At 44.3% G+C, this 25279-nt stretch overlaps 1 protein-coding gene across 1 annotated transcript; it reads right to left on the bottom strand.

Moving 5' to 3' along the window:
* Positions 1–527: 527 nt before the first annotated feature.
* On the bottom strand, positions 528–23517 carry LOC136580754 (microtubule-associated protein P320-like). Its single transcript, XM_066581581.1, has 6 exons — positions 20369–23517; positions 11414–11506; positions 10352–10381; positions 10167–10253; positions 8535–8579; positions 528–1446 (listed from the first exon to the last, which is right to left on the bottom strand). Exons 4-6 carry the CDS (start codon positions 10178–10180, stop codon positions 666–668), a joined length of 840 nt encoding a protein of 279 aa, XP_066437678.1. The 5' UTR covers positions 10181–10253; positions 10352–10381; positions 11414–11506; positions 20369–23517; the 3' UTR covers positions 528–665.
* Positions 23518–25279: the final 1762 nt, after the last annotated feature.

The raw sequence follows: 25279 nt of genomic DNA, 5'->3' as shown, positions 1-25279 counted from the left end.
CTGGTGCGGTACTTGTAGTCACTGGTGCGGTGCTTGTAGTCAGCATTGGGGATGTAGTGGTCACTGCTGTGGTGCTTGTAGTCACTGGTGTGGTACTTGTAGTGAGCATTGGGGATGTACTAGTCACTGGTGCTGTACTTGTAGTCACTGGTGCGGTTCTTGTAGTCAGCAATGGGGATGTAGTAGTCACTGGTGCAGTACTTGTAGTCACTGGTGCAGTACTTGTAGTGAGCATTGGGGATGTAGTGGTCACTAGTGTGGTGCTTGTAGTCACTGGTGCGGTACTAGTAGTCACTGGTGCAGTACTTGTAGTCACTGGTGTGGTACTTGTAGTCAGCGTTGGGGATGTAGTGGTCACTGGTGCTGTACTTGTAGTCACTGCTGCGGTGCTTGTGGTAACTGGTGCGGTACTTGTAGTAAGCAATGGGGATGTAGTGGTCATTGCTGCTGTGCTTGTAGTCACTGGTGCAGTACTTGTAGTGAGCATTGGGGATGTAGTGGTCACTAGTGTGGTGCTTGTAGTCACTGGTGCGGTACTAGTAGTCACTGGTGCGGTACTAGTAGTCACTGGTGCAGTACTTGTAGTCACTGGTGTAGTACTTGTAGTCAGCGTTGGGGATATAGTGGTCACTGGTGCTGTACTTGTAGTCACTGGTGCGGTGCTTTTAGTCAGCATTGGGGATGTAGTGGTCACTGCTGCGGTGCTTGTAGTCACTGCTGCGGTACTTGAAGTGACTGGTGAGGTACTTGTAGTGAGCATTGGGGATGTAGTGGTCACTTGTGCAGTACTTGTAGTCACTGGTGTGGTACTTGTAGTCAGCGTTGGGGATGTAGTAGTCACTGGTGCGATGCTTGTAGTGAGCATTGGGGATGTAGTAGTCACAGGTGCGGTACTTGTAGTGAGGATTGGGGATGTAGTAGACACTGATGTGGTACTTGTAGTGAGCATTGGGGATGTAGTAGTCACTGGTGCGGTACTTGTAGTGAGCATTGGGGATGTAGTAGTCACTGGTGGGGTGCTTGTAGTCACTGGTGAGGTGCTTGTGGTCACTGGTGTGGTCCTTGTAGTGAGCATTGGGGATGTAGTGGTTACTGGTGTGGTACTTGTAGTCACTGGTGCGGTGCTTGTAGTGAGCATTGGGGATGTAGTGGTCACTGGTACGGTGCTTGTGAGCATTGGGGATGTAGTGGTCACGGGTGGGGTGCTTGTAGTCACTGGTGAGGTGCTTGTGGTCACTGGTGTGGTACTTGTAGTGAGCATTGTGGATGTAGTGGTCACTCCTGCGGTGCTTGTAGTCACTGGTGTGGTGCTTGTAGTGACTGGTGCGGTACTTGTAGTGAGCATAGGTGATGTAGTGGTCACTGGTGAGGTGCTTGTAGTCACTGGTGTGATGCTTGTGGTCACTGGTGTGGTACTTGTAGTCGACGTTGCAGATCTGGTAGTCGCTGTAATAAAACACAATGATAGCAGGATGGGTATAATTAGAACTAGTATTTAGCAGAAGAGATCAGAGTCGTCTCATAAAGAGACTGTTCTCATCTGCTATACACCCAAATGGAAGCGTTACACTGAGGTGAGAGGATGGAAATATTTACTACAAGAGGCAGAAGAAGAGGCGAGACTCTTTTAGGGACCGATTAATGCATGAGAATTGTGTTCTGAATTGAAGTTGCACATCCCTCCTCCCCCTCCTTACTGTTTGCTGTATTGCTGCAGATTGAGCACTTACATGAAGGAGCGAAACTGCAGGCTGCCGGGAGGTGAGGATTTTTGGATGGTTATAGACATGTAGAGGAGATTTACCCTTAAGGACACAGGTAAGACCCTTAAAGACAGATAACTTTCTGGAGCCTCAGAATTGGTGTGTAAGATTGGTCTTCTGTTTCTATTTTTGAGAAGTTATGGACTATCATGTAATTGTGTTACTAATGAAACAAATGTTGGGTACCGCATTCCCATCCATTCTGATGACTCTAAGCAAAACAGCCGAATGTCTGGAGATCAGAAACAATGTATCCAACAAGAGTACCAGCACTCTAGAGTCCATTATGGAAATGGAGATTTATTACATACTAGCTTATATACCCAGTTTTGGCTAAGTTAGTTTCTGCTCAGACTGCATGTACCCATGTCCCTCTGCAGAATGTGCCACCTCTACCATTTTCTTCACTTTTTATCTTTAAAGGTAACTCCCCTTTTCATTCAAATTTACCCCCAGACTGGAGGTTGCAGCCTCTTCTTAGCCCTTAAGGCATGCTCCATCCCTGCATTCCATGGCCGCTTTCTTCTGCTCAGTAAATGCACACAGAGGTGACTTAGATTCGTTTTAGTATATACACATAGAGGAGCATTAGCTTGTTCTCAGTATATACACATAGAGGTGAGGTAGATTTTTCTCTGTATGCAAATAATTTCCCCAGGCTTTAAGGTTTCTGAGAATTTTTTTCACATTTAGAATTGATTATTGGAGTTGTGACACCTTTACTTTTCCTACATAGAACCTAAAGAATGCTTGTGCTAAATTCCATGCTTGTATGACACCGGGAAGTTACATTACATATGGGTGCACTTACTTTTGCACTTAGAATTAAATAATCAAGTTGCAACCCCTTTACTTTTCCCTATTTAGGACCTAGAGAATGGTCGTGCCAAATTTCACGTTTGTATGCTACCAGGAAGTAACATTACATAGGGGTGCACTTACTTTTGCACTTAGAATTGAATAATCAGAGTTGCAACCTCTTTACATTTTCTGTTTAGGACCTAAAGAACTGTTGTGCCAAATTTCCTGTTTGTACATTACATTACATAGGGGTGCACTTACTTTTGCACTTAACAATGAATAATCAAGTTGTGACCCCTTTGCTTTTCCTGTATAGGACCTAAGGCATGGTCGTGTCAAGTTTCAGGTTTGCATGACACCGGGAAGTTAGAGTATTAGATTAGGTACATTATATAGGGGTGCACTAACTTTTGCACTTAGCATTGAATAATCGAGTTGTGGCCCCTTTACTTTTCCAATTTAGGGCCGAAGGAATGGTTGTACCAAATTTCAAGTTTGTACGACACCAGGAAGTTAGAGAATTAGATTAAGTACATTGCATAGAGGTACAATTACTTTTGCAATTAGTATTGAATAATTGAGTTGTGACCCCTTTACTTTTATTATTTAGGACCTAAGGAATTGTTGTGCCAAATTTTATGTTTCTATGACACCGGGAAGTTAGAGAATTGGATCAGGTACTGTCACGGCTTATCGGTTGCGACAATGTCGTGGCATGGTGGCTTCAACACAGGCAAAGACCTGTTGCCTTGTTAAGCAGGTCAAAGGTTAATATTGAGTTAAGTGAATGGCAGAGAGCTATGCTACCATACTGGGCCACTGCGATGTGACGGTGGTTGAAGCCTTCCAGCTGCCTGCAGATCCTTGTCATCAGCTGATCAGCAGGGGTCCCAGCCAGCGGACTCCTACTGATATGCTATCCAGAGGATAGGTCATCAATAGTTTTGCTCCTGGAAAACCTTTTAATCATAACAGGGAAGACAATAGGATGGCCGAATACAGTAATTCATAGCCTGACCAAGGCAGGTACATGGACAAGGTGTAGGAGTAGGATATGTGGTGGACTTGTGGGCCAAGTGGTTGTGGAGATTGCCACAGGGCTGATGTATCAGGTATCTCGGCAGTCCCATTGAAAGTGAATGGAGCAGCAGTTCACTTGCATGACCAGCGCTTCATTCAGTCTCCTCCTCATTGCTGGGGAAAAGGGTGCAGTAACCCTGCAGTGAGGAGGACGAGGGACACCGGACCCTTGTTCTCTGGATCGTCAGGAGACTCAACGGTGAGACTCCCTCACTGATCAGCAAGTTATACCTTATCCTATGGATAGGAGATAACTTGCAGTTATGGTACTACCTCTTTGATATAACAAAACCTATCATGAATAAACCACCCTGATAGCACAGCACATTAAGAGTCAAGCTAAAGAAAAGACCATCTGTACAACAATACTGTAGTATTCACTGCTGATGCTTGGTATGGTGGGCATCAAGCAATCTAATGAAGCTTCATTCATGTTCAAGAAGGTGGAAAAATAACAAACAAGGAGAAGAAAGTTTCTCACTAGGACATGGAGAATAGTATGATGGACAGATACAGTAAGTTGTAGCTTGATCGGAGCAGCTACATGGACATGGAGGAGGTATGGTGGACAGAGTAGTTGTGGAAGTTGGTGAAGGACTTAGAATCAATTGTTATACAGATGTAGACATATCATGTATAGACTCATGGACCCTAGAATTTGGTGCTTGGGATATTGGTGTGCATAATGGAGGGTGTACAGTAATTCTTAATGGCTATGTATGTGTGACACAAGGTCTAGCTCCCCTCGTATGGGTTTGTTGCTCTCCCATCTGTATGATGGGGATCTGGATAAGACAGGGTTAATATAGGTAAAATGGCGGACGCCAAAGCATGGAGGATGGAGGTATACTTATTTATGGGTGAGGAAATGAGACAGCAGCTTGAATAAGAAAAAGGTTAACTACACCTGAGCAGAAATGCAGCAAAATGTGACTAACCAGCACATATATAGATAAGAAAGGAATTTATTTTGTGTAAATTGTATAAAATGTGTATGGCCCCTATGTTCACTATTCAGAATACAGGATATCTCTTCTGAATCTGTAATCTACAGTATCGCAATAGAAGTGTGGACCCCTTAAGATTCAGAATGGACACGACTCCAAGGGGAACACACATAGAAACATAGAAAACTGAGAGTGGAATAAGACCCCCTGATCCATACAGTGGGCCCTTATATTATTTATCTCTTACCATAGATCTATCCTTATTGAATTTGATTGAATGTATTGTTGATTTTTCAACCAGATCTGCTGAAAGTTTGTCCAAACATCTACTACTATTTCAGTAAAATAATATTTTCCGACGTTCCTTCTGATCTTCCCCCAACTAATCTCAGATTGTAACCCCTTGTTCTAGTGTTGAACTTCCTAAAAAAATGACTTCCCTCCTGAACCTTATTTATACCTCTAACATATATAAAGGTTTCCATCATGTCCCTCCTCTCCCTTCTCTCCTCCCGTAACATACATAAAAGGTTTCCATAATGTCCCTCCTCTTCCTTCTCTCCTCCTGTAACACATATAAAGGTTTCCATCATGTCCCCCCTCTCCCTTCTCTCCTCCTGTAACATATATAAAGGTTTCCATCATGTCCCCCCTCTCCCTTCTCTCCTCCTGTAACATATATAATGGTTTCCATCATGTCCCCCTCTTCCTTCTCTCCTCCTGTAACATATATAAAGGTTTCCATCATGTCCCCCCTCACCCTTCTCTCCTCCTGTAACATATATAAAGGCTTCCATCATGTCCCCCTCTCCCTTCTTCCTCCTGTAACAAATGTAAAGGTTTCCATCATGTCAGTTAAGTTATACTTTAACAGTCAGGGGAAGACAGTTCCTCCTTTCTTTTATCACTATACAGGTGTCCACTCTTTATAATGGGTGGCAGTTGCATTTTAGCGGCTTACATTACTATTAACTGCTGACTACTAGGGTCCTCTAAATCGTTGACCTCAGTGATCATCTATGCATGCACAGCATATGACCTCTGATTGGATGCAGCAGTCAGGTAGGTAATGAATGTGACATCATTGCTTTCTGCTTCAGCTAGGATCAGAGCAGATGTGACCGGGTCAGCAGCACTGGACTGGATGTACAATATCAGGGAGAGTAATGCTTACTTTTTTATTTTTATTTCATTCCCTATTGTAGGGATTTTTTCTAAGGCCTTCCCCACAAAGACGTTTTTTTACAGCGTTTAGCGCTGACTTTTCATTGTAGTACAAGGCTCCCGTTCATTTCAATGGGGCTGTTCCCACGAGCGTCAAAACAGCGTGCTTTGACAGCGATGCATGTCCTATCTTTGGCCGTTTTTAGCCCTGCATCGCCCATTGAAATGAATGGGCAGTGTTAGCAGTACTGCTAACAGCGCGGCACAACTTGGTGCTGCATTTTGGGCAGCGCTAAACACAGCGCTAGCTGCACTACCAAAAAAAAAAGAAAAAATTATACACACCAATGCTGAGGCTGTCTGGTCCTTGGCACTGCTTTCCAGGGCTCTGGGCACTTGTCAGAGGATCTTTTGCTAGTGACGGGGTTTGAAGACCCCGCCTCCAGCAAGAGATTGCTCTGATTGGCTAATCCAGCACCATTTAAAGCCAGCGCTGGATGCACTAATCACAGCCATTCAATAAATGAATGGCTCGGGGGTCAGCCAATCAGAGCATGGTGGATAGGCAAGGGCTGTAGGTTTTGCTACTCACAAACTGTAAAGCAAGTCAGAACTATAGTTTAAGTACAGCAAAATGCCTCAGTGGGAGCGGCATGAAAGAAAGCACAACTACATAGCGCAGCGCCTTCAGGAACATCCTATAATGAAGGCACAAAGGCTTTCTATAAAGCCGTTGGTGAAGGGTAAGAAATCCAGAGGCCCAGGGCCAGTATCATGGATCCACAATACGAAAATGTAAGGAAAATTAGGTAAAACCTCAAAGGAATGAATGTAGGGCAGACATAAGCCAAATTTATCCTGAAGAGAAATTAGGAGGTAGTCTAGTGACTCAATGGGGAGAGTCAAAAACAGTCACCATGCTGGGTATATAGTAGGATCCACCTACAAGACAAAACATCATAGCTAGGAACAGTCAGGAAGAAGTCCAAGAGTACCACAGTCAAGTTCAAGTCTAGGAGACACTTGTTAATAGGCATCTCAACCAGTGGAGGGCATGAACGGTAGTCCTAACTGAAAAGATGGGGAAAAGTACCATGAGGAACCCCAGAAAATAGAGCATTATGACTTGAGTGCGATGGCCAAACTTCATAAGCCTATAAGGTGGTAAGCAATCAGACATGTCTTCGGTGGTAACACAGTGGTACTCATGGACCCAGAACCGGACACATGAAGACGCTGGTATAGTATGTGACGCTTTTGGGGAGCTGTATGGAGGCTTATCAGTTCAAAACCACCACAAGTATCAGGACAAGGTGTCAGCTACCTTCTTCATAGAGAATGGGGAGTGTGGAGCAAACAAGCTTGTTCATGTTAAGTAAAAACAAGCCTAGAACAATAGATCCAAGTCTACGAAAGCTTGTTGAGCTGATTCAGCAGACCATTGGGTCATCCGCATGGTGAATGAAGACACAGGGAGACAGGTAGGAGAAGATGGGGGAGTAGGCTAAAATGCCTAAAGGCTTGGCCAGGTACAGAGTTCCTCTGGTCCTCAGCACTGCTGTTCGCGTCCCCAGATACATTGGGTTTAGGTTTGGTTTTGTGCTTGGACTGCATTAGATTTGCCTTGGGTGTATAGAGAAGCAGATCTGTATTATCCAAATAGATGCCAACATGATCTAAAAATACAGTATGCAGAAATTGTGAGGGCAGCACCTTAGGAGAGTGGTGTCTCCAATCCTCCCTTAATCCACCAAGGTGGAGAGCCGCATATAAGAGAAAGAACCCCCTATCCAGAGGTGGGAGTAAAACAATAAGAAAGCAGAAAAACAACAATGCGCTCAAACTAACAGTCAAGGGGATCAGAAGTAACTCACTCAGGAGAGGGGAGAATAGACAGCGTAGCTGAATATGCACTACCCTCTAGACATCCAGGATCGCCTATCAGCAGAAGTGATGCATGGAATCCACATCTTTTTCAAAGGATAGATATCCAGTTTTTATTGACAAAAGTACACAACTATATGATGAGGTCTCCAGGTGAGGCCCCAAACATGCAACACGTTTCGGCTCTTACCAGTGGAGCCTTTTTCAAGCATAAAGATATTAAAATCACAAATCCTTTGTGAGGAGAGAGAAATGATGCAGGGGGGGGGGGGGGGGGGGGCGTCTTGGGCATGCAGGGATATGCGGGTTCTAGTTCGTCCCAGAGATGTTTGATTGGAGTGATATCTGGACTTTGGGCTGGCCAATAAAGTTTGCAGACGCTCTGCTCCTCAAACCAAGCTTCAACACTGCGTGGTATATGACTTGGTGCTCGATCATGTTGGTAGAGACACGGAGCCGTACCAAAGTATTGCCACAGGGTAGGTAATGCAACATTGTCAGGAATATCTCTGTACCCATTGGTGTTGAGGGTGGACTTCACTATACGCAATGGCCCTAGTTTTTCCCAGCAGAAGGATCTGTATTTGATGTAGGTACAGATAGTGCTACTTCCCTGTCTTTCTGTATATGATGTAGGTACAGATAGAACTGTCTCCCCGTCTCTCTCTGTATATAATGTAGGTACAGATAGTACTGTTTCCTTATCTCTCCTTGTGTAATCTCGAAACCTGAGCAGCTGCCTGAATGTTTTGCCTCTGAAAACCCCATATAATAGTGTTATTAGGCAGTATGCCCCTACAAAGCTGAGTGTAGCAGCAAACAATGTACCTCAAACTGCTTTAATGTCTGATCGTTTAGGTGGAGAATCTCTTTAAGCAGATAATAAGAAACTTACGTGTGGTCCGGCGTGGAGTTGTTGTGGTTGGAGGTCTTGTAGTAGCTGCATAAATATGATATCACACAGTTATTCATCAAGATATAAATATGAGATAATATAAACAACCCATATGCCAACGATAGTACTGCCTCCTTGTTTCTCCTTATAAATGATGTATGTATAAATAATACTGCCTCCATATCTCTTCCTGTAAATGATGTAAGTACAGATAGTACTGCCTCTCTGTCTCTCCCTGTAAATGATGTAGATGCAAATAGTACTGCCTCTCTATCTCTCCCTGTATATTATGCAGGTACACATATATCACTGCCTCCCTGTTTTCCAATGTTTATGATGTAGGTACAGATAGTACTGTCTCCCTATCTCTCTGTATATGATGTAGGTATAGATAGTACTGCCTACCTGTCTCTCTCTGTATATGATGTAGGTACAGATAGTGCTGCCTCCCTGTCTCTCTCTCTTGGTACTATTGTATCTTGTCTCCACCACAATTATGGGTGAAAAGACAAGGGTAAGGCTGCTTGACAGTCAGGTGACGCCCCCAGACCTTGATTGGCTGCATGGCTCGCTCCCATCCTTGGCCTCTCGGGTCCTGCCACTCACCACACCGGTGTCCCTTCTCCACTCACGGCTCGCTTGTCCTGTACTGCTGATAGCTGCTCCTGTCCTACTTGGCCCATGAAGTGGAGGATGCTCTCTCCATGGCTGGATGGAGGGGCACGGCCCCGGTAACAGCTTGGCGGTGGGGAAGTTAGGCTGGAGGGGAGATGATGTTAGATGGGCGGCAAGCTCCTAGAAGCATGGGGAATCAGTTTTGCCTGGGATGGAGGGTTAGGGTTCATTTCAGTCTTAGGCTTACATTATTAGCTGTAAATGCTTCCATGTTAATGCGGCCCTGCTCTCAATTTGGAATTTGACAGCTAATAATGTAAGCCTAACACCGAAACGAACCCTAACCCTCCACCCCAGACAAAACTGATTCCCCACGGTGCTAGGACCTTGCACCAGCCAGCCAATCAGTAGCTTGTGGGCATCCACTGGGCGGCTACGGACTATCACTAGGTCTCCAGCTATACTTATGGTGGTGACAAGATACAATGGTACGCTCTTTCGGTATATGATTTAGCTACAGATAGTACTGAATTGCAGATATTACTGCCTAATTTGCACTCCCTGTACATGGGTTAGGTTCAGCTAGTACTGCCTCCCTGTCTCTCTCTGTAAGTGATGTAGGTACAGATAGTATGGTTATTAATGGTACACACTCTGATTGGGTCACCGTTACTAGTGGGGTACTACAGAGGGCAGTATTGGAGGGATCTCCATTACTACCGTGTTTCCCTGAAAATAAGACACTGTCATATTAATTTTTGCCCAAAAAGAGGTAAAGTGTCTTATTTTTGGGGTAGGAGCTTATACTCACGTACCCCGCGGCGTCCCAATGCCTTGTGATGGTATCCGGAGGTGCTGTGGCAAGCTGCAGTGCCCTCCGCGCTGACATATCAGTTTCTTTTTGGTGAATGGGGCTTTGAATACCCCGCCTCCATCAAAGTGAGCACTGTGATTGTATCAAGCGCCAGCTGTGATTAAATGTGTAATAAACTGTTGTATTAACTGGACTTTACTTACTCGGACAGGGGCATGATCGTGTACGGCAGAGGTTCAGAATAAATTCAATTAGAGAGCATTCATCAGGACACGGGCACATGGCTCTTTCTGTATAATGGAGAGATATATCATTCGTAAATCAGAATCAGATTCCTATAGAAGCGAATTTAGACTCTTATCAATAGTACATTGTAAAAGTAACTTACCTGTAGTTGTGGTCGGAGGCCTTGTAGTAGCTGCGTGAAAAATATGAAAGCACGGTTATTTATCGAGATATGAGCAATAGATAAAAATTAAAAACCATTACTGGTAGTAACTCAGATCCAAAACACTTAGGCTGGGTTCACACAGGGCGGATTTGCCGTGGAAATTCCGTGCGGAAATTCGCTGCAGCAAGTCCACTTGTAGCCGCTAATCGCAGGGTTAGCAAGCCATGTGGACGAGATTTGCGGATTCCCCAGCTGCAGCATGTCTATATTTTTTTTTTCCGTTGCGTTTGCGCTGCTTTCTATTGGAGCGCCGGACACAATGGAAAAGCATGCGGCCAAGCCGCTCCAAAACCTGCGGCTACGGCGAAAACCGCAAGATTTCCGGCGGGATTCTGCCCTGTGAGAATCCAGCCTTAAGGTCCTTTTATACTATGTGATTAGCGTTTGAACAAGCGAGTGACGTCATCGTTAGCTTGATGCCTCTTGGGCAGCCTGTTTAGGCAGGCAAATGCATTGTTGGCTCGTTCAAACGAAAATCGTTCAGTCTTTCACATTCACAATATTGTTCCATCTAAAACACCTTTCGAAGTGTAAGAACATTTACCGGTAGAGTAATATTGGGGTCGCTCCGCATCCCGACTGACTTCTCTGTTGGATATATATAATAAATATAGTTTTGTGTTGTATTTTAGGGGTTGTATCAAGATTTGAAATTATCCCCTTTCCACAGGAGAAGGGATATCTAGCTCACCGCTGAGACCCTCACCAGTCACGAGAACGGGGGTTCTGTGTCCCCATCCTCCTCACTGTGGGGTTACTGCATCCCCCGGAGTGAGGAGGAGACTACATGGAGCGTTGGTGACGCAGGTGGGCTAGCGCACCTTTAACTTTCAATGGCGCTACTCGGTTATGTCTATCAGCCCCAAGGAAATGAATGGAGTGCTGACCATGCAGACTCAGCCAGCGCTGTATTCAGGGGGATGTCATTGTGGGCGTCCCATTCCCAGATCGGCGGTGACCCCTATCCTGTGCATATATTGTGGGTAGGGAATTACTTACTTAGACAGGGGCATGATGAACCAACAAGATTGCAGAGGCCTATAAACAGTAGAGGTCGGGGGCAGTTTTCAAAACACGGGCACGTGGCGCTTTCTGTAAAATGGAGAGATTTATCTTTAGTAAATACTAATCAGATGCTTATAAAAGCAAATTTAGAATCTCAGTTTTAGTAGATAGTAAAACAAACATATGCGTGCTACGGCGTGTACTTGTTGTGGTTGAAGATGTACATGACTTTATTATATATAGACGGATCAATTTTGTCAGTGCAAGAGCCTCTCTTTGTTAAAGGGGTTGTCCCGCGCCGAAACGTTTTTTTTTTTTTTTTCAACCCCCCCCCCCCCCCCGTTCGCCGCGAGACAACCCCGATGCAGGGGTTAAAAAAGAACACCGGAGAGCGCTTACCTGAATCCCCGCGCTCCGGTGACTTCTTACTTACCTGATGAAGATGGCCGCGGGGATCTTCTCACTCGGTGGACCGCAGGGCTTCTGTGCAGTCCATTGCCGATTCCAGCCTCCTGATTGGCTGGAATCGGCACGTGACGGGGCGGAGCTACACGGAGCCGGCATCCAGCATGAGCAGCCCCATTGAAAAAAGAAGAAGACCGGGACTGCGCAAGCACGGCTAATTTGGCCATTAGACGGCGAAAATTAGTCGGCTCCATGTAAACGAGGACGCCAGCAACGGAGCAGGTAAGTGAAAAACTTCTTATAACTTCTGTATGGCTCATAATTAATGCACAATGTACATTACAAAGTGCATTAATATGGCCATACAGAAGTGTATAGACCCACTTGCTGCCGCGGGACAACCCCTTTAACTACTCTCTTCTTTCTGTTAATGCTTAACTAGTCCTAAGTAGGGACCCTTCCTCCGATGTCCATTAAAGGGCCACTCTGGGGAAATCACATTTTTCCATCCCTGCTCCCCTCATTTGATTGCGTCTCACACTCTGGACGCCTTCTCTGTGTTTTACAACCACATCCCTGCAGTGCTGCCCCCTTTCTGATGCTTATCACACCATCTTGATGGCTAAATTTCCTACTTTCAGTTTCTCATCTATCCCATGATACATCAGCGCAGCATAAGCTAACTGCCTGCTGGAAGGGAAGTTTAATTATCATTATTTTCTATAAAACCATAAGTACTTGTGTGATCATTAGCAGTAACTGTGACAAGAGTGTCTGTGTTCCCCAAAAGACAGGTTTTTATAGTAGGGTCCATGTAATAGCATCACACAGACTGAGAATCTGACTAGTTTCAGACACCATAACTCCCCACTAGATCTGAGCGGGTGAGAATTGAGATCACATGACCATCTGAGGAGAAAGAAGGCAGAAGTTTCAGACAGAAAGGAATAACTAACTAAGGTAATACTAGCCAACTTGTATACACTGGGGAATAGCTACAACATGAATGGGGCACCAATCACAGGTACTGTATGGAATCTGTAATATACTGTTGTAGTATCGCTGCAAAATTCAACATGCAGTTACATTTTAGGCAGATATACAAATGATTAGAGTTATGGCATGATTAGATAAAATATTCTTGCCACCTCCACCTGAAACTCTAAAAGTAGTTCACCCCTTGGCTCATAAAAAGGCTCTCAGACCTTTTTTCTGACCAGACTGTTAGGAGGTGTTGGAACCAGTGGATGTGTGAGGGCACACAAGGTGACTAGGCTCAGGACACCCCCTACAGACCACCAGTAGAGAGGAGCGTCTGACCAGACTGTTAGGAGGTGTTGGAACCAGTGCATGTGTGAGGACACACAAGGTGACCGGACTCAGGAATCCCCAACAGACCACCAGTAGAGAGGAGCATCTGATCAGACTGTCAGGAGGTGTTGGGACCAGTAGATGTGTGAGGGCACACAAGGTGACCGGGCTGAGGATCTCCAACAGACCACCAGTTGAGAGGATCATCTGACTAGACTGTTAGGAGGTGTTGGGACCAGTGGATGTGTGAGGGCACACAAGGTGACCGGGCTCAGGATGCCCTCTACAGACCACCAGTAAAGAGGAGCATCTGATCATCCAACAAGCACGAGAAGATCAAAACAGTTTTGCCGTCCACCATCCAGAGACAGGTGGCGCCATCGCTACACCCCTGTGTCTGTTAGAACCATTTCCAGGTGCTTGGCTAAAGGACCTTTTTTCTCACCCCCCCCCCCCCCATTACATGTACGGCCTCTGATATCCACTGTCGCCTGCATTTGCAGTGATGTCATAAACTATGAAACTGGACGCTACGGAGTGGAACCAGTTTGTTTTCAACAATAAATCCAGGTTTGGTATAGCAGCTGACAACGGCCGTGTTCCTGGCTGGAGACCTCAGGGTGAGCGCCTCAATCCTGCCTTTGCTGTCGATCAGCACACTGCCCCTTGCTGGTGTGATGGTCTGGGGGGGGGGGTGGGTCATCACAAACGACAGTGTGTCCCCCCTAGTAGTGGTATGAGGGACAATGACATCTCAGTGAGATGTTCAGGACATCCTGCTGTCACATGTGTTCCTCTCATGGTGGCTTCCAAGAGGCAGCAGGATAATGCTCGGCCGCACACACAAGGGGGTCACAGGAATGTCCCCATAACATTGTCACACTTCCATTGCTGCCCGATCGCCAGATGTATCACTAAAAAAACATGTATGGGACCATCTGGGATGCCAACATCAATAGCCTAGGAGTTTGCACGATCTAGAGCCTCAGTTACAGCAAATGTGGAGCGATTTGCTGCAGAATACCATAAGGGACCTGTATGCCTCCATGCTCACCCATATCACATCTTGTATCCAAGCTAGAGGCATCCCAACAGGGCACTAGAGCCTCCATGCCCACACGTATCACATCTTGTATCCAAGCTAGAGGTGGTAAAACAAGATAGTAGAGCCTTCATTCCCATCTGTATTACATCTTGTATCCAAGCTAGAGGTGGTACAACAGGGTACTAGAGCTTCCATGCCCCCCCGTATCACATCTTGTATCCAAGCGAGAGGCGGTGCAACAGGCTACTAGAACCTTCATGTCTACCTGTATCACATCTTTTATCGAAGCTAGAGGCAGTACAACAGGGCATTAGAGCCTCCATGCACACCCGTATCACATCTTGTATCCAAGCTAGAAGCAATATAACAGGTACTAGAGCCTCCATGGCCATCTGTATTACATCTTGTATCCAAGCTAGAGGTGGTACAACAGGGTACTAGAGCTTCCATGCCCCCCCCCCCCGTATCACATCTTGTATCCAAGCGAGAGGCGGTGCAACAGGCTACTAGAACCTTCATGTCCACCTGTATCACATCTTTTATCGAAGCTAGAGGCAGTACAACAGGACATTAGAGCCTCCATGCACACCCGTATCACATCTTGTATCCAAGCTAGAAGCAATATAACAGGTACTAGAGCCTCCATGCCCACCCATATCGCATCTTGTATATAAGCTAGTAGCGGTACAACAGGGTGCTAGAGTCTCCATGCCTGCCTCTATTACATCTTGTAACCAAGCTAGAGGTAGTACAACAGGGTACTAGAACCTCCATGCCTGCCCAAATAACATCTTGTATCCAAGCTAGAGGTGGTAAAACACGGTACTAGAGCCTCCCTACAAGGGGTCGGTTTTCCACAATAAATTCTCCTTTTGCTCTGTTATTATAATCACTTACTTATATCATCGACACAATCACACAGGTTTATAGACAATAGAGCATGTTAGGGACACCATAGGTAGGCGCATTACGTCACATGGCCACCAACCACAAACTGTACAACAACTGACTGCACAAGTCATGCAGCATGGAGAGATCCCAACAAGATATCCCGGCACTTCAATGCCTGCAGGAATCCAAGAGTGTATAGGTGCTTATGATGGGTACACTTCTTATTGACACCTGAGCTGAAATAAATTGTCTGATTCATTCTAATCTGCTACCATTATTCCTGTACAGATCTACCAGGTTTCATGAAAGTCCAACAATTCCTACTGGGTGGAACACTCTCAATTTCCACCATAACAAAGAAGGATATGATACAGCAGCTTGGCTCTAGTATATTTCTTGTACTCAAATACTGTATATTATTGTACTCAAATACCAGCTCTACACAATGATAGTGATTACAGTGCAGTTACCTCCATTGTGGTAACCTCCTTACCTCTCAGTGCCTTCCTATAGTAATAATGTGCCTGTGCTATAGTCCCACTATAGTGCCCCCTCTGTGCCCCAGTTAGTAATAGGACCTGTATGCTACAATTAGTATAAGGCCCCCTCTGTAGCATCGAAACTCCAGCCGCTACAGCTTACAGTATCTTCATTGCACATACAGGACTGCTATCTGATGCTGTGCATGCTCTGGCATAGAGTAATCTGCCTACCCCGCCTCTAGTAGTCAGAGTGCAGGGAGTGCTGGACCTGGGAGACGAGGGAGCTTATGCTGTGAACGATAGCATGCAGTGACACGTGTGATAAGTGGTCTTCAAAGAATACAGTAAGCTGTACCAGCAGCTGGAGTATTAAGAGTAGGGACCCAGTGGCCCAAAATATTTACTAGGAGCCTCACTCAGGGGGGTGTCATGCCTTCCTGACTCCCAGCCCAGCCTTCTCTTGCTTACATTCAGTTCCTATCTCTTCGTTTTCTTCCTGCATAATGTGATATTTACAAGCTGAAAACTAAGATATTACAATTGAAAATAGATGAGCAAAATATCTGACGACTTAATTAAAAGAAGTTGGATATATATATATATATATATCATTTATATGAACATCATAGATGGGTGTCCCCTGCTCAGTGGTCAGACCCTCACCGTTCAGACATTGGTGCCACATCCCAACCATATGCTGTGAATGTTCTTTGTGAAATATGTGCTTAAATTATTATAGGAAAATCTGACGACATCGCCACTGCAAAATTACACTATATTGACAAAATTATTGGGCCCCCCACCTGTGCTGTCAGGTGAATGGGGATCTGCAAATCGGATGTGTGAGCATTGCGTATAGAAGAGAGAATCACACAGGCATAACCCAGTACAGAAACCATCAGATGCCCCCAGGTGTAGAGCTGACAACGGGGTCCAGAGGTGGGATGTCACCTGAGCAACCAATCAGTGTGGGACATCAAAGCACTTTTGGACCTTCCAAAATCCACTGTTGGCCGTGTTATTGAAAATCTTTTTGAGAAATGGAGACCATCTGGTGTGTGCGGTGCAGCCACATTCAGGGAGATCTCGTAAACTAACAGAATGCCGACAACAAAGACTTGTACGAGCAACAACACCATCTGTAGGGAACTGTATGTGAAGGGTCACCATGGACGAGCGACTGCACACAAACCCAACATCACAGTGAATGAACAGCGGCGCCTGTGATGGTGCTTGGAGCGTCATTCTTGGACTGTAAATGAGTGGAAGCAAGTGTTGTGGACAGCTGAGTCACAGTACACCATCTTATAATTGGATGGCCGCTCTTGGGTGTCCAAGTTACCTGGTGAGCGGTTTCTACGTGACTTCACTACAGTGAAGGTTGGAGGAGGTTCTGTTATGGTGTGTGTGTGTGGGGGGGTCTGCTGGGAAGGACTAGGGCCATTGGTTGTAGTGAAGTCCACCCTCAACACCAATGGGCATAGAAACATTCCTGACAATGTGGCATCACCTACCCTATGGCAATACTTTGGTATAGCTCCATCTAGCTACAATATCTACATGACCGAGCACCATGTCTTACACCACACAGTGTTGAGGAACAGGACGTCTGCAAACTTCATTGGCTGCCCCAAGTCCGGATCTCAATCCCATCGAGCATCTTTGGGATGAACTAGAATGCCGTATCCGTGCACGCCCAACATGTTCATCATCTCCCACATCACTATCTGACGTTCTCATCAAGGAATGGAGGCAAATCCCTACACAAATCTATGGGAATTTAGTGGAAAGCGACCGAGGAGAGTTACTGCAGTCATTGAGGCTAAAGGCGGTCCAACACCGGATTGAAAAATATGAATAAAATTGAACTTCATCACCTTTTATGTGTGTCCCAATACTTCTGTCAACATAGTGTATGTAGCGTTCTCAAAAACATGATGAACCTCAGCACCAGCAGACATGCCACGATTATCTTGGCAAATTGAAAATGAGAGAATATGGGCGAGGATACATACGGTCTCCATACTAATCACCTACCTTGTATGTTTAACAAGCAGTGGGAATGTCATGACTAAGAATGGCTAGTTGACAACCTCTTTGATGAGCTGATTGAGGGATCAATGTAGTGCAGTGTTTCAATCAGCCCATCACCATGAACTAGTTGTGTGGGGTCCTATGCTCTCACCCTGGGAAACTAGCAATAAGGCTCAGTATTACTTATCATGCAGAGTCCCTGCAAATTGCACATTACACAGCAACCATTCAAATCAATGGGTCAACTATATAATACAAAGATGAGCCAGGGTCCCCCAGCTGCTCTTTGTGCTGACAGGTAGCTGCCCTTCCTTTAGCCACATATCAGATATATAAGTAGAGGTTGGCCATTACATACAACAATTATATCACACAGGATTAAAATATAATCTATACAGGATTAAAATATGATTAATACATTCCAAAGCAGCATCATTCTTGTCCTTAGGCTATGGCCTGGGCTATTGGATTTCATCCTCATTCACGTGAATGTAATAGCAGACACAGCCTGTGGACAAGAGTGGCGCTGTTCCTTGAAAAGAAACTTTAAAAATTCTTACGGTATATGACTCCTACAAGAAAAAATGTGCGAAGGTTGAGAAGGTCTACTAAATCCACATCTTTGATCAGGATGTCTGACAACCCTTTTGCAATATATGTCCAGGATCCTTTATGGACTCCCTCTCTTTTCCTTTGCAGAGAAGCTCAGCCAACCCTATTCATACATTCAGTTTATCTCCTACTGCCCTTATTACTGGGCCGTACAGCTTCTCCTTCACATATAACTCATGTCATTGGCACAGGGCAGGGCTATGAATATCTCTTCTCAGAGTTGGGTGCAAGATGTAGAACCCCCCACAAAACTGACCTAGTTACAGGTGAGATGCATCTGTTCCCTTTCCACCAAAGTACTCTGACTGACCCGTACTTCTTCCCTCCATTTTTACATCAGTTCCTGATGATGTTTCGTCCACGGGACCTGACCCTGGTGGACCTACGTGGGGGAAGTCTGGGAAAAATACGCAGCTGTGAATTAGACCATTGAAATCAATGGGCTCTTTTCACTGCGGATTACGCACGTAAAAATTATGCACATAATACTCTGCATATTTACGCTCGTGTGATAGAACCCTTAATGCCTGCTAAACTTTGCTTACATTCCTCACAGTTCTTGAGCATTCATGCACATCCATATTTTGGCCGCCTGTATTGTTCCGGTTACTTCCAAGGCAACTAATACACCATAACACAAAACACATAGTTTCACACTGTCCTATACCAAGATGATGCCCAAAGTTACCCAGTGGTCTACAGAGCCCTTCAGATTTCAACCCTTGAATCCATGGCTCAAAGACTATTCTGAGGAAGAAGGAAAACCCAAGCCAGATCTTATCTACTAGAACTTAGTAATACTGCTTGAGACAGAGGAGCGGGAATCAGAGCGTCGCTCCAGAATCCTCTTCTTCTTGAAATGAGCTACACCCAATAAATGTCTTTATTTCACTACTGATTGCATTTCCCACATTGGAGCTTTGCTTTTAATGGAATTGGCTCTCCATGTCAGAGGCATAACCTGAAGCTTCTGAGCCCCAACACAAGATCTCCTCTTACAGTCAGCTAACTTCCAGCAGATATTTGTACCAGGGACAATGCCTTGTGCGTCACTCAGCTATGTTCCGAGGGGCTAAAGACAGGTAAGTATACTGTCTTTTTTTGTTCTATCCCATGCCAGCCAGTAATGACACAACAGCTTTCGTTTTCAAGCCATCCGCTTCCCCCCAGCTTGGCTTCCTGTCCCGTCTTGATAGTGCTCTTGTCTATGAAATGACAACCTATTGTCGGGCATGTGACCAACAATTTATCATTCCACCTCCATTGAATTACAGTGCGCTTACTCCCAATGTCTAGTAACTGCTCATGTGCAGATGGCAGGTGCGTAGTGTTCTAATGGAGGTCGAATGATGACGTGTTGGTCACATGCGCCTTCAAAGGCTGCCATCTTATGGACAGGTGTGCAAAAAATAGGAAGTTGGCTAAGTGGGGAAGAACATGGCTTGAAAACTAAGGATATTAGAACACATTTGCAATGAAGACTCTAGTAAGTAATATAAAGCCAGTATTCGCACATTTCCCTAAGGACTCCACTAAAAATGGACAACGCCTTCAAAAGAACATTAACCTACTGGGGCCGCAGATGCCTCTTCATTGCTCAGTAGTACAAGAAACCGAGGAGGAATACATGACTTCAAGATGAGATTGGAGACACCCAAGTGTGAGAAGGAGTGGTATACAGAAAACAATAGACTATTCTTAGAAACATATGTATGCAAAGTCATACGTTGGGGTGAGCTGGGTACAAATGTGAAGGATCAGCAAAATCTTGCATTGGTTACAGTGATGGGAGATGCAGTCAAGAAGCAACATCTGATCTGCAGAGTAAAATCTGTAGTAACCTGCAGAGCGACTTGGAGATAATAAAAGCAAATCTCTGGCAGACATCTCACATGGCCCAATCTGTGGATATCTAGATAGTTGCCAACAGATCTTTCCTGATCGTATCTTCTAGTAACCTCCAAGATAGACCACATAATGCACAGATCAGGGTGTGATCCAGCAGATAGCGAGTCACTTCTTCTTCCCACATTGTCTGGACTCCGCAGAGGTAAGTGCAATGGGTTTTATCCTCAATCATCTACTGGATAGCCCCCATTCTTGTACTTTCCCCCTCACACACTTTTCTCCTCACCTTCTCTCTTTTTCTACCCCTCCCGTCTCCCTTACCTTCTATCTTCTGCCGAGTTCTTCATTCTTCCAGTGTTTCCCCCCTAAGGGAGATTTAAGTTTCCAGAAATGTAAAATATGTGGTTAATTTTCTTGTTCTGTACAGCTCTCTACACGCTCCAACCCTCCGAATCTCGTTTCCTCTCACCTCTGGCACTTGTCTTTACACATTTCTTCATTTTAGCATAGAATTCTTTGATGTACCTTTTACTCTCCGCCCTTCCATAAGAAATACCATTAGGTTTTCTGGGGTTTTTGTATTCGCGTACACGGATTTAGCAGTCAATTCTTCACAAGTCTCAAACGCAGATTAATTTGAACGCTTTTTACTCCATCCATATTTCGCTTATTATTTCTATGTATGAGTTACATCTTTCTGGGGTCGATGCCAATGGAAGAATGTCACCCTGGAGGGTTTTACAGGAGCTGTGGGAATTCGACTTTCTTTAGATGGGACTTTCTGAGCTCCTATTAGCAGTGATTAAAGCAATTATACTATATTAATTAGAACCAATTTACGGCCCTTAGTAATTTACTTCAGATAATCGCTTTGCGCTTTTTTTTGTGTTTTTTCTCTTTATATTTATACCCGTTTAGTAATTGTTTATTTTCTAATTTAATGTGAATGTAAATGACGCAAAAATATTTCCTGTTTGTTTCGAAATGCTTTGTGTATCGTCTACTTTTTCTCTCTCTTCTCTCTTCACTTGTTTTTACTTTTTCCTTCTCTCTCCATTTTTCCCATTTCTTCTTTGATTTTCCTCTTTTCTGTTCCCTCGCTCTGTCCCTGTACTTTTCCCTCCTCTCTCTCTGATTCTCCTCTACTCCTTCTCTTTGCTTTTTCCCTCTCTTATTCTCTTTTTTCCCTTTCCCTATCTCTTTGTCTTTGTTCATTTCCATCCTCTCTCCTCCTCTTACATAGTCAGTACGGCAGAAGACAAGCAGATCCCGGGGAAGAGAGAGGATGTGAATAAGGGAAGGGTTACAGATAAACTTTAGAAGGTTGTCTGTTCCTATTGATTTAGAGGAAAGTAAAAATCCTAAAGACATGAGACAATCTGCCCTATAAGGGATTTTTTTTTCTTTAATCCCTGATTGTCCTGTTTCTAAGTCTTCTTTACCCGCTAATCTCTGTTTCTCTTCTTTTTTTCCTCTCTGTTCTTTTCCATTCACTCTCTCCCTCTTTGGTTCTTTTTTTTAACTGTTTCACCCAATCTGTATCCTCTGATTGTTTCTTTTCTCCCTCTCTGTCTCTGCTTTCATTCCTTTTCTCCTGCTCTCTTCATCTCTTTCTCCCTCTCTAGTTCTGATCTTCCTCTCTCTCTCCATCTCTGTTCTTCACTATTCCATCTCTGATTCTCTTCTTTTCTCTCGTCCTATCTCTGGTATTTTTCATTCCCTTTTAGATTCTGCTCTTTCCTCTGTCTCAGTTTTTTCCATTAACTCTCTAATTATCTGATTCTTCTCCTTTCTGTATCCTTTTTTCCATTTTCTGTTTTTCTATGTGGCTCTTTGGTTCTCTTTTCCCCTCTCTTGTCTCTGATTTTATCCATTCCCTCTTAATCTAATGCCTCTTTTAGCCTTTCCTCTCCATCTCTCTGTTTCTTTCCATTCCCTTTCTCCCTCCCTTTTATTCTTTTTGATTCCCCTCCCTCTCCATTTCTGTTCTGTATTGTTCCCTCTTTGATTCTCTTATTTTTTGTTCTTTCCTTTCTGTCTTTTCTCTTATTCTCCTCTTGTCGTTTTCCTCTCTCATTCTCTGTCTCTGCTCTCTTCTTTTCCCTTGTTTATTCTCCCCTTTATGTTTCATTTTTTTCTATTCCTTCTCTTTCCGATGCTCCCTCTTTTCATTTTCTCTTCCTCTCTGTCTCAGTTCTGGTGTTCCCTCTCTGATTTTTCCATCTTTGATTCTCCTCTTTTCCTCCTCTCTACATCTGTTTTTTGCATTTTCTTTCTTCATCTCTGATTCTCCTCGTTTCACACTTAACGTTTCTGCTTTTTTCCATCCCTCCCTGTCTGATACTCTCTTCTGTTTTTTCAGTTCTCTCTCCGATTGTTCTATTTCCTATTCTCCTACTCCTCTTTCTTTCCTATCTTAGCTTTCTTTTCTCTTACCAACCTTCCCTTTCTGATTCTCCTTGCTCTCTAATTCTTTGGTTTTCCATTCTCTCTCAGCCCTTGCTCTCTCTTCTCTCCTTTCTTCTCTCCGACCATTCTTCCTTCTGTCATATGCAGATTCATGTAGCCACTTGTACAGAAAACGTCAAATCTCGTAGCTTCCCTATTCTCTGATTCTCTCATCCATCCTTGCTCACACTTTCACTTCTGCAGACCTCGCATCTTCCATGTAGTCGCAGCCGTTGGGTTATTGATCTTATTTACTATTTTTGCACATATTCAATATAAATTACTTTCTCTGCGAGGTCTTATATTACTTTTGATTTTTTTTTTGCAAATGCCATCTTTTTTCCAATATACCTATTTCCTTTCCTTTGCCGCTTTTCATGCCTGTTTCAGCTATTTATTTTGTATCTTTTCTTTCTTTACATGCTCACACATTTTTATATCAGCTTTGTTCAGGCAAAAATTCAGATTTTCCAGCATCAATAAACAGAAATAAAGATGACAAAAAAACATTGTAATAAGGCAAAGCAAGTGATAACATTATATTGACTGCATATACACCTGGGGTGTGAAATCACATTTTTCAAGTGGCCATACACAACATTTGTAATTTGTCCTCCAGATGCTGCTTTAAAAAAAAGACCCCCCCCCCTCAAAAAAGAAGCAAAAAAACAAAACAAAAACAAAGGAAAAACTATAGACACCAGCCATTGTTTTGTAGCTCCAGTGCACGTGGTGCTATGGACTGAATGCACACTTTAAGGCTGGCAGAAGCCTGATACGTAATTCCAGTTTGAGCTCCATCTCCACATAACATGATGGAAAAGATGGACATGCTTCCATTCCTCCCTTTAGTTTTTGATAAAACAATACATCCATGTAATACGCGGCTCCAATAACAGTAAAACCAGGAAGCTCTTACCGGCTGTGAGGAGATGCGCCACTACCAGAATTATCCATGACGTCTTTAGGACCAAAGCCATGCTAAAACCATTGATGATCCTCTTAGGTGCAGAGGAGTTGGAGTAAATAGTAGCAATGAAGGCAGAAGGTTGCCCATTGCGACTTTAAGGCCTCGGACAGAGGTGTTGTCACCTTTTCAGGGAGGGACCACAAATCACGTATTGTTTGCCCTCCGCCATTCTCAGTGACCAATGTCAGAAGAATGCAGGGCCTGGTGAGGGTAACGCGCCTTCTGAAATCACACTTATATTTTCGGAGAATATATTGGGTGTAGCTGGATAAATTATACTGAATCTGCATCCAGTACTTATAGCAGCTTCAGTTGAGGAAAGTCATCTTCAGGATTATGTGATCACTTTTGTGGGTGTACTTTTTTTTTTAACTTTTGTTGGAGGGCACATACTTTTGTGGAGGGCAAATACTTTTGTGGAGGGCACATACTTTTTAAGAAGTGAGATGTCACCAGTACGCCCTTCATATATAAGGATGATGCACTTTATTATATATAACTTGGTGTTACAAATAATTTTGGTAACAAAATAATAGATAAATTCCATTCTGTCTGCTTGCCCCTCCTCAACTACTGGCTAAAACGAGATGGAAATCCCTATGTCCTATACTATAGAAGTCTCAGTTTTCAGGTTGAGGGGAAGAATAAAGTTCTGCATGTACTTTTTTAAAGAGGTTATACTGTAAGAGGGGTGCTGATGTACTGATATTGCCGATTATTTCTTGGTTTTGTTAAGTTTAACAAGCAGACTGATATGTTAGAGTTTTTTATTTTATGAGCGGGAGAGAGTTTAGCAAGGTAGTCTCTGAGGGGGAACAGGAAGTGAGCAGAGCGGGAACAAGGAGAAGGAAGGACAGCAATGCTGTTGGTCCTGGAGCAGGGAATACTTCCCAGCCCTACGGGCATAGACCTCCTGGAGGAGACAGCTGAGCCATCAGGGATTACAGCAGAAGACACAGAGACAACTGTGCAGAGACCTGTTTTACTGCACTCCCCTCTCTCCATCAAGCCTTTGAGGAATTTACCTTAGAGAAGAAAACCCCAATGAAACTGATCCGAGAAACGGATAGCAAGAAAGAAACCTATTAGTATTCACAGACCTAACCCAACTGGCCTAATTGTATCCCGGTAGATGGGAAAGATTTTGTTCTACACATTTCAAAACTTTAATTGTTTACTTGATAACACCCGAGAACAGAGACTGTAAGATATATTCTTTAAGTTACACAAGCAACACAATGTCCAGTGATGAGAGTTTTCCTAAATGACTGTGGTGGGCACCTGCAGGGGACAGAAGAGTACCCCAACCTTTCCCCCGATCCATCCTTTCAGTACCACAACAGACTTTTTTCACCTGTGAATAGGATAGGTGATAAAAGTCTGATCATAGGGTACTCAGCGCTGAGACCCCCACAATCCCAAGAGTGGGGGTCCCATGCCACACTATCCTCCTAAATAATGTAGTGGGGAGGAGACTGATTGGAGCAGCGGTGGTGCATGAGCGGTACTGCTCTTTTCGTTTTCAGTAGGACTGCTGGAGATGGCCAAGTGCTTGTACTATTTCCATTTCTGTCAGCCCCATTGAAATGAATGGAGCAGTGTTGAGCTCCATTCAATCTGCTCCTCACTGCATGTGAGTGCCGCGAGGCCACAGTGATGAGTAGAAAGGGACGTGGGTCCTCCTGTTCTCGAGATCTTGGGGCTTCAACTCTGAGTCACCCAGGATCAGACGTTTATCACCTATCCTATGAATAGGTGGTAAAAGCCAATTGTGGTACAACCGCTTTAAGGTGGAGGCATGACGGTTCTACGGT

This window comes from Eleutherodactylus coqui, chromosome 10, assembly GCF_035609145.1.
Source record: "Eleutherodactylus coqui strain aEleCoq1 chromosome 10, aEleCoq1.hap1, whole genome shotgun sequence".
NCBI lineage: Eukaryota > Metazoa > Chordata > Amphibia > Anura > Eleutherodactylidae > Eleutherodactylus > Eleutherodactylus coqui.
This window is presented reverse-complemented; position numbering and strand designations above follow the sequence as displayed.

Excerpts from the sequence above, each read along its gene's own strand:
- LOC136580754 (XM_066581581.1), bottom strand. Across the intron at positions 1,447-8,534 it reads AACTCCACGCCGGACCACAC|CGACTACCAGATCTGCAACG; the intron begins GTAAGTTTCTTA and ends GTTTTATTACAG.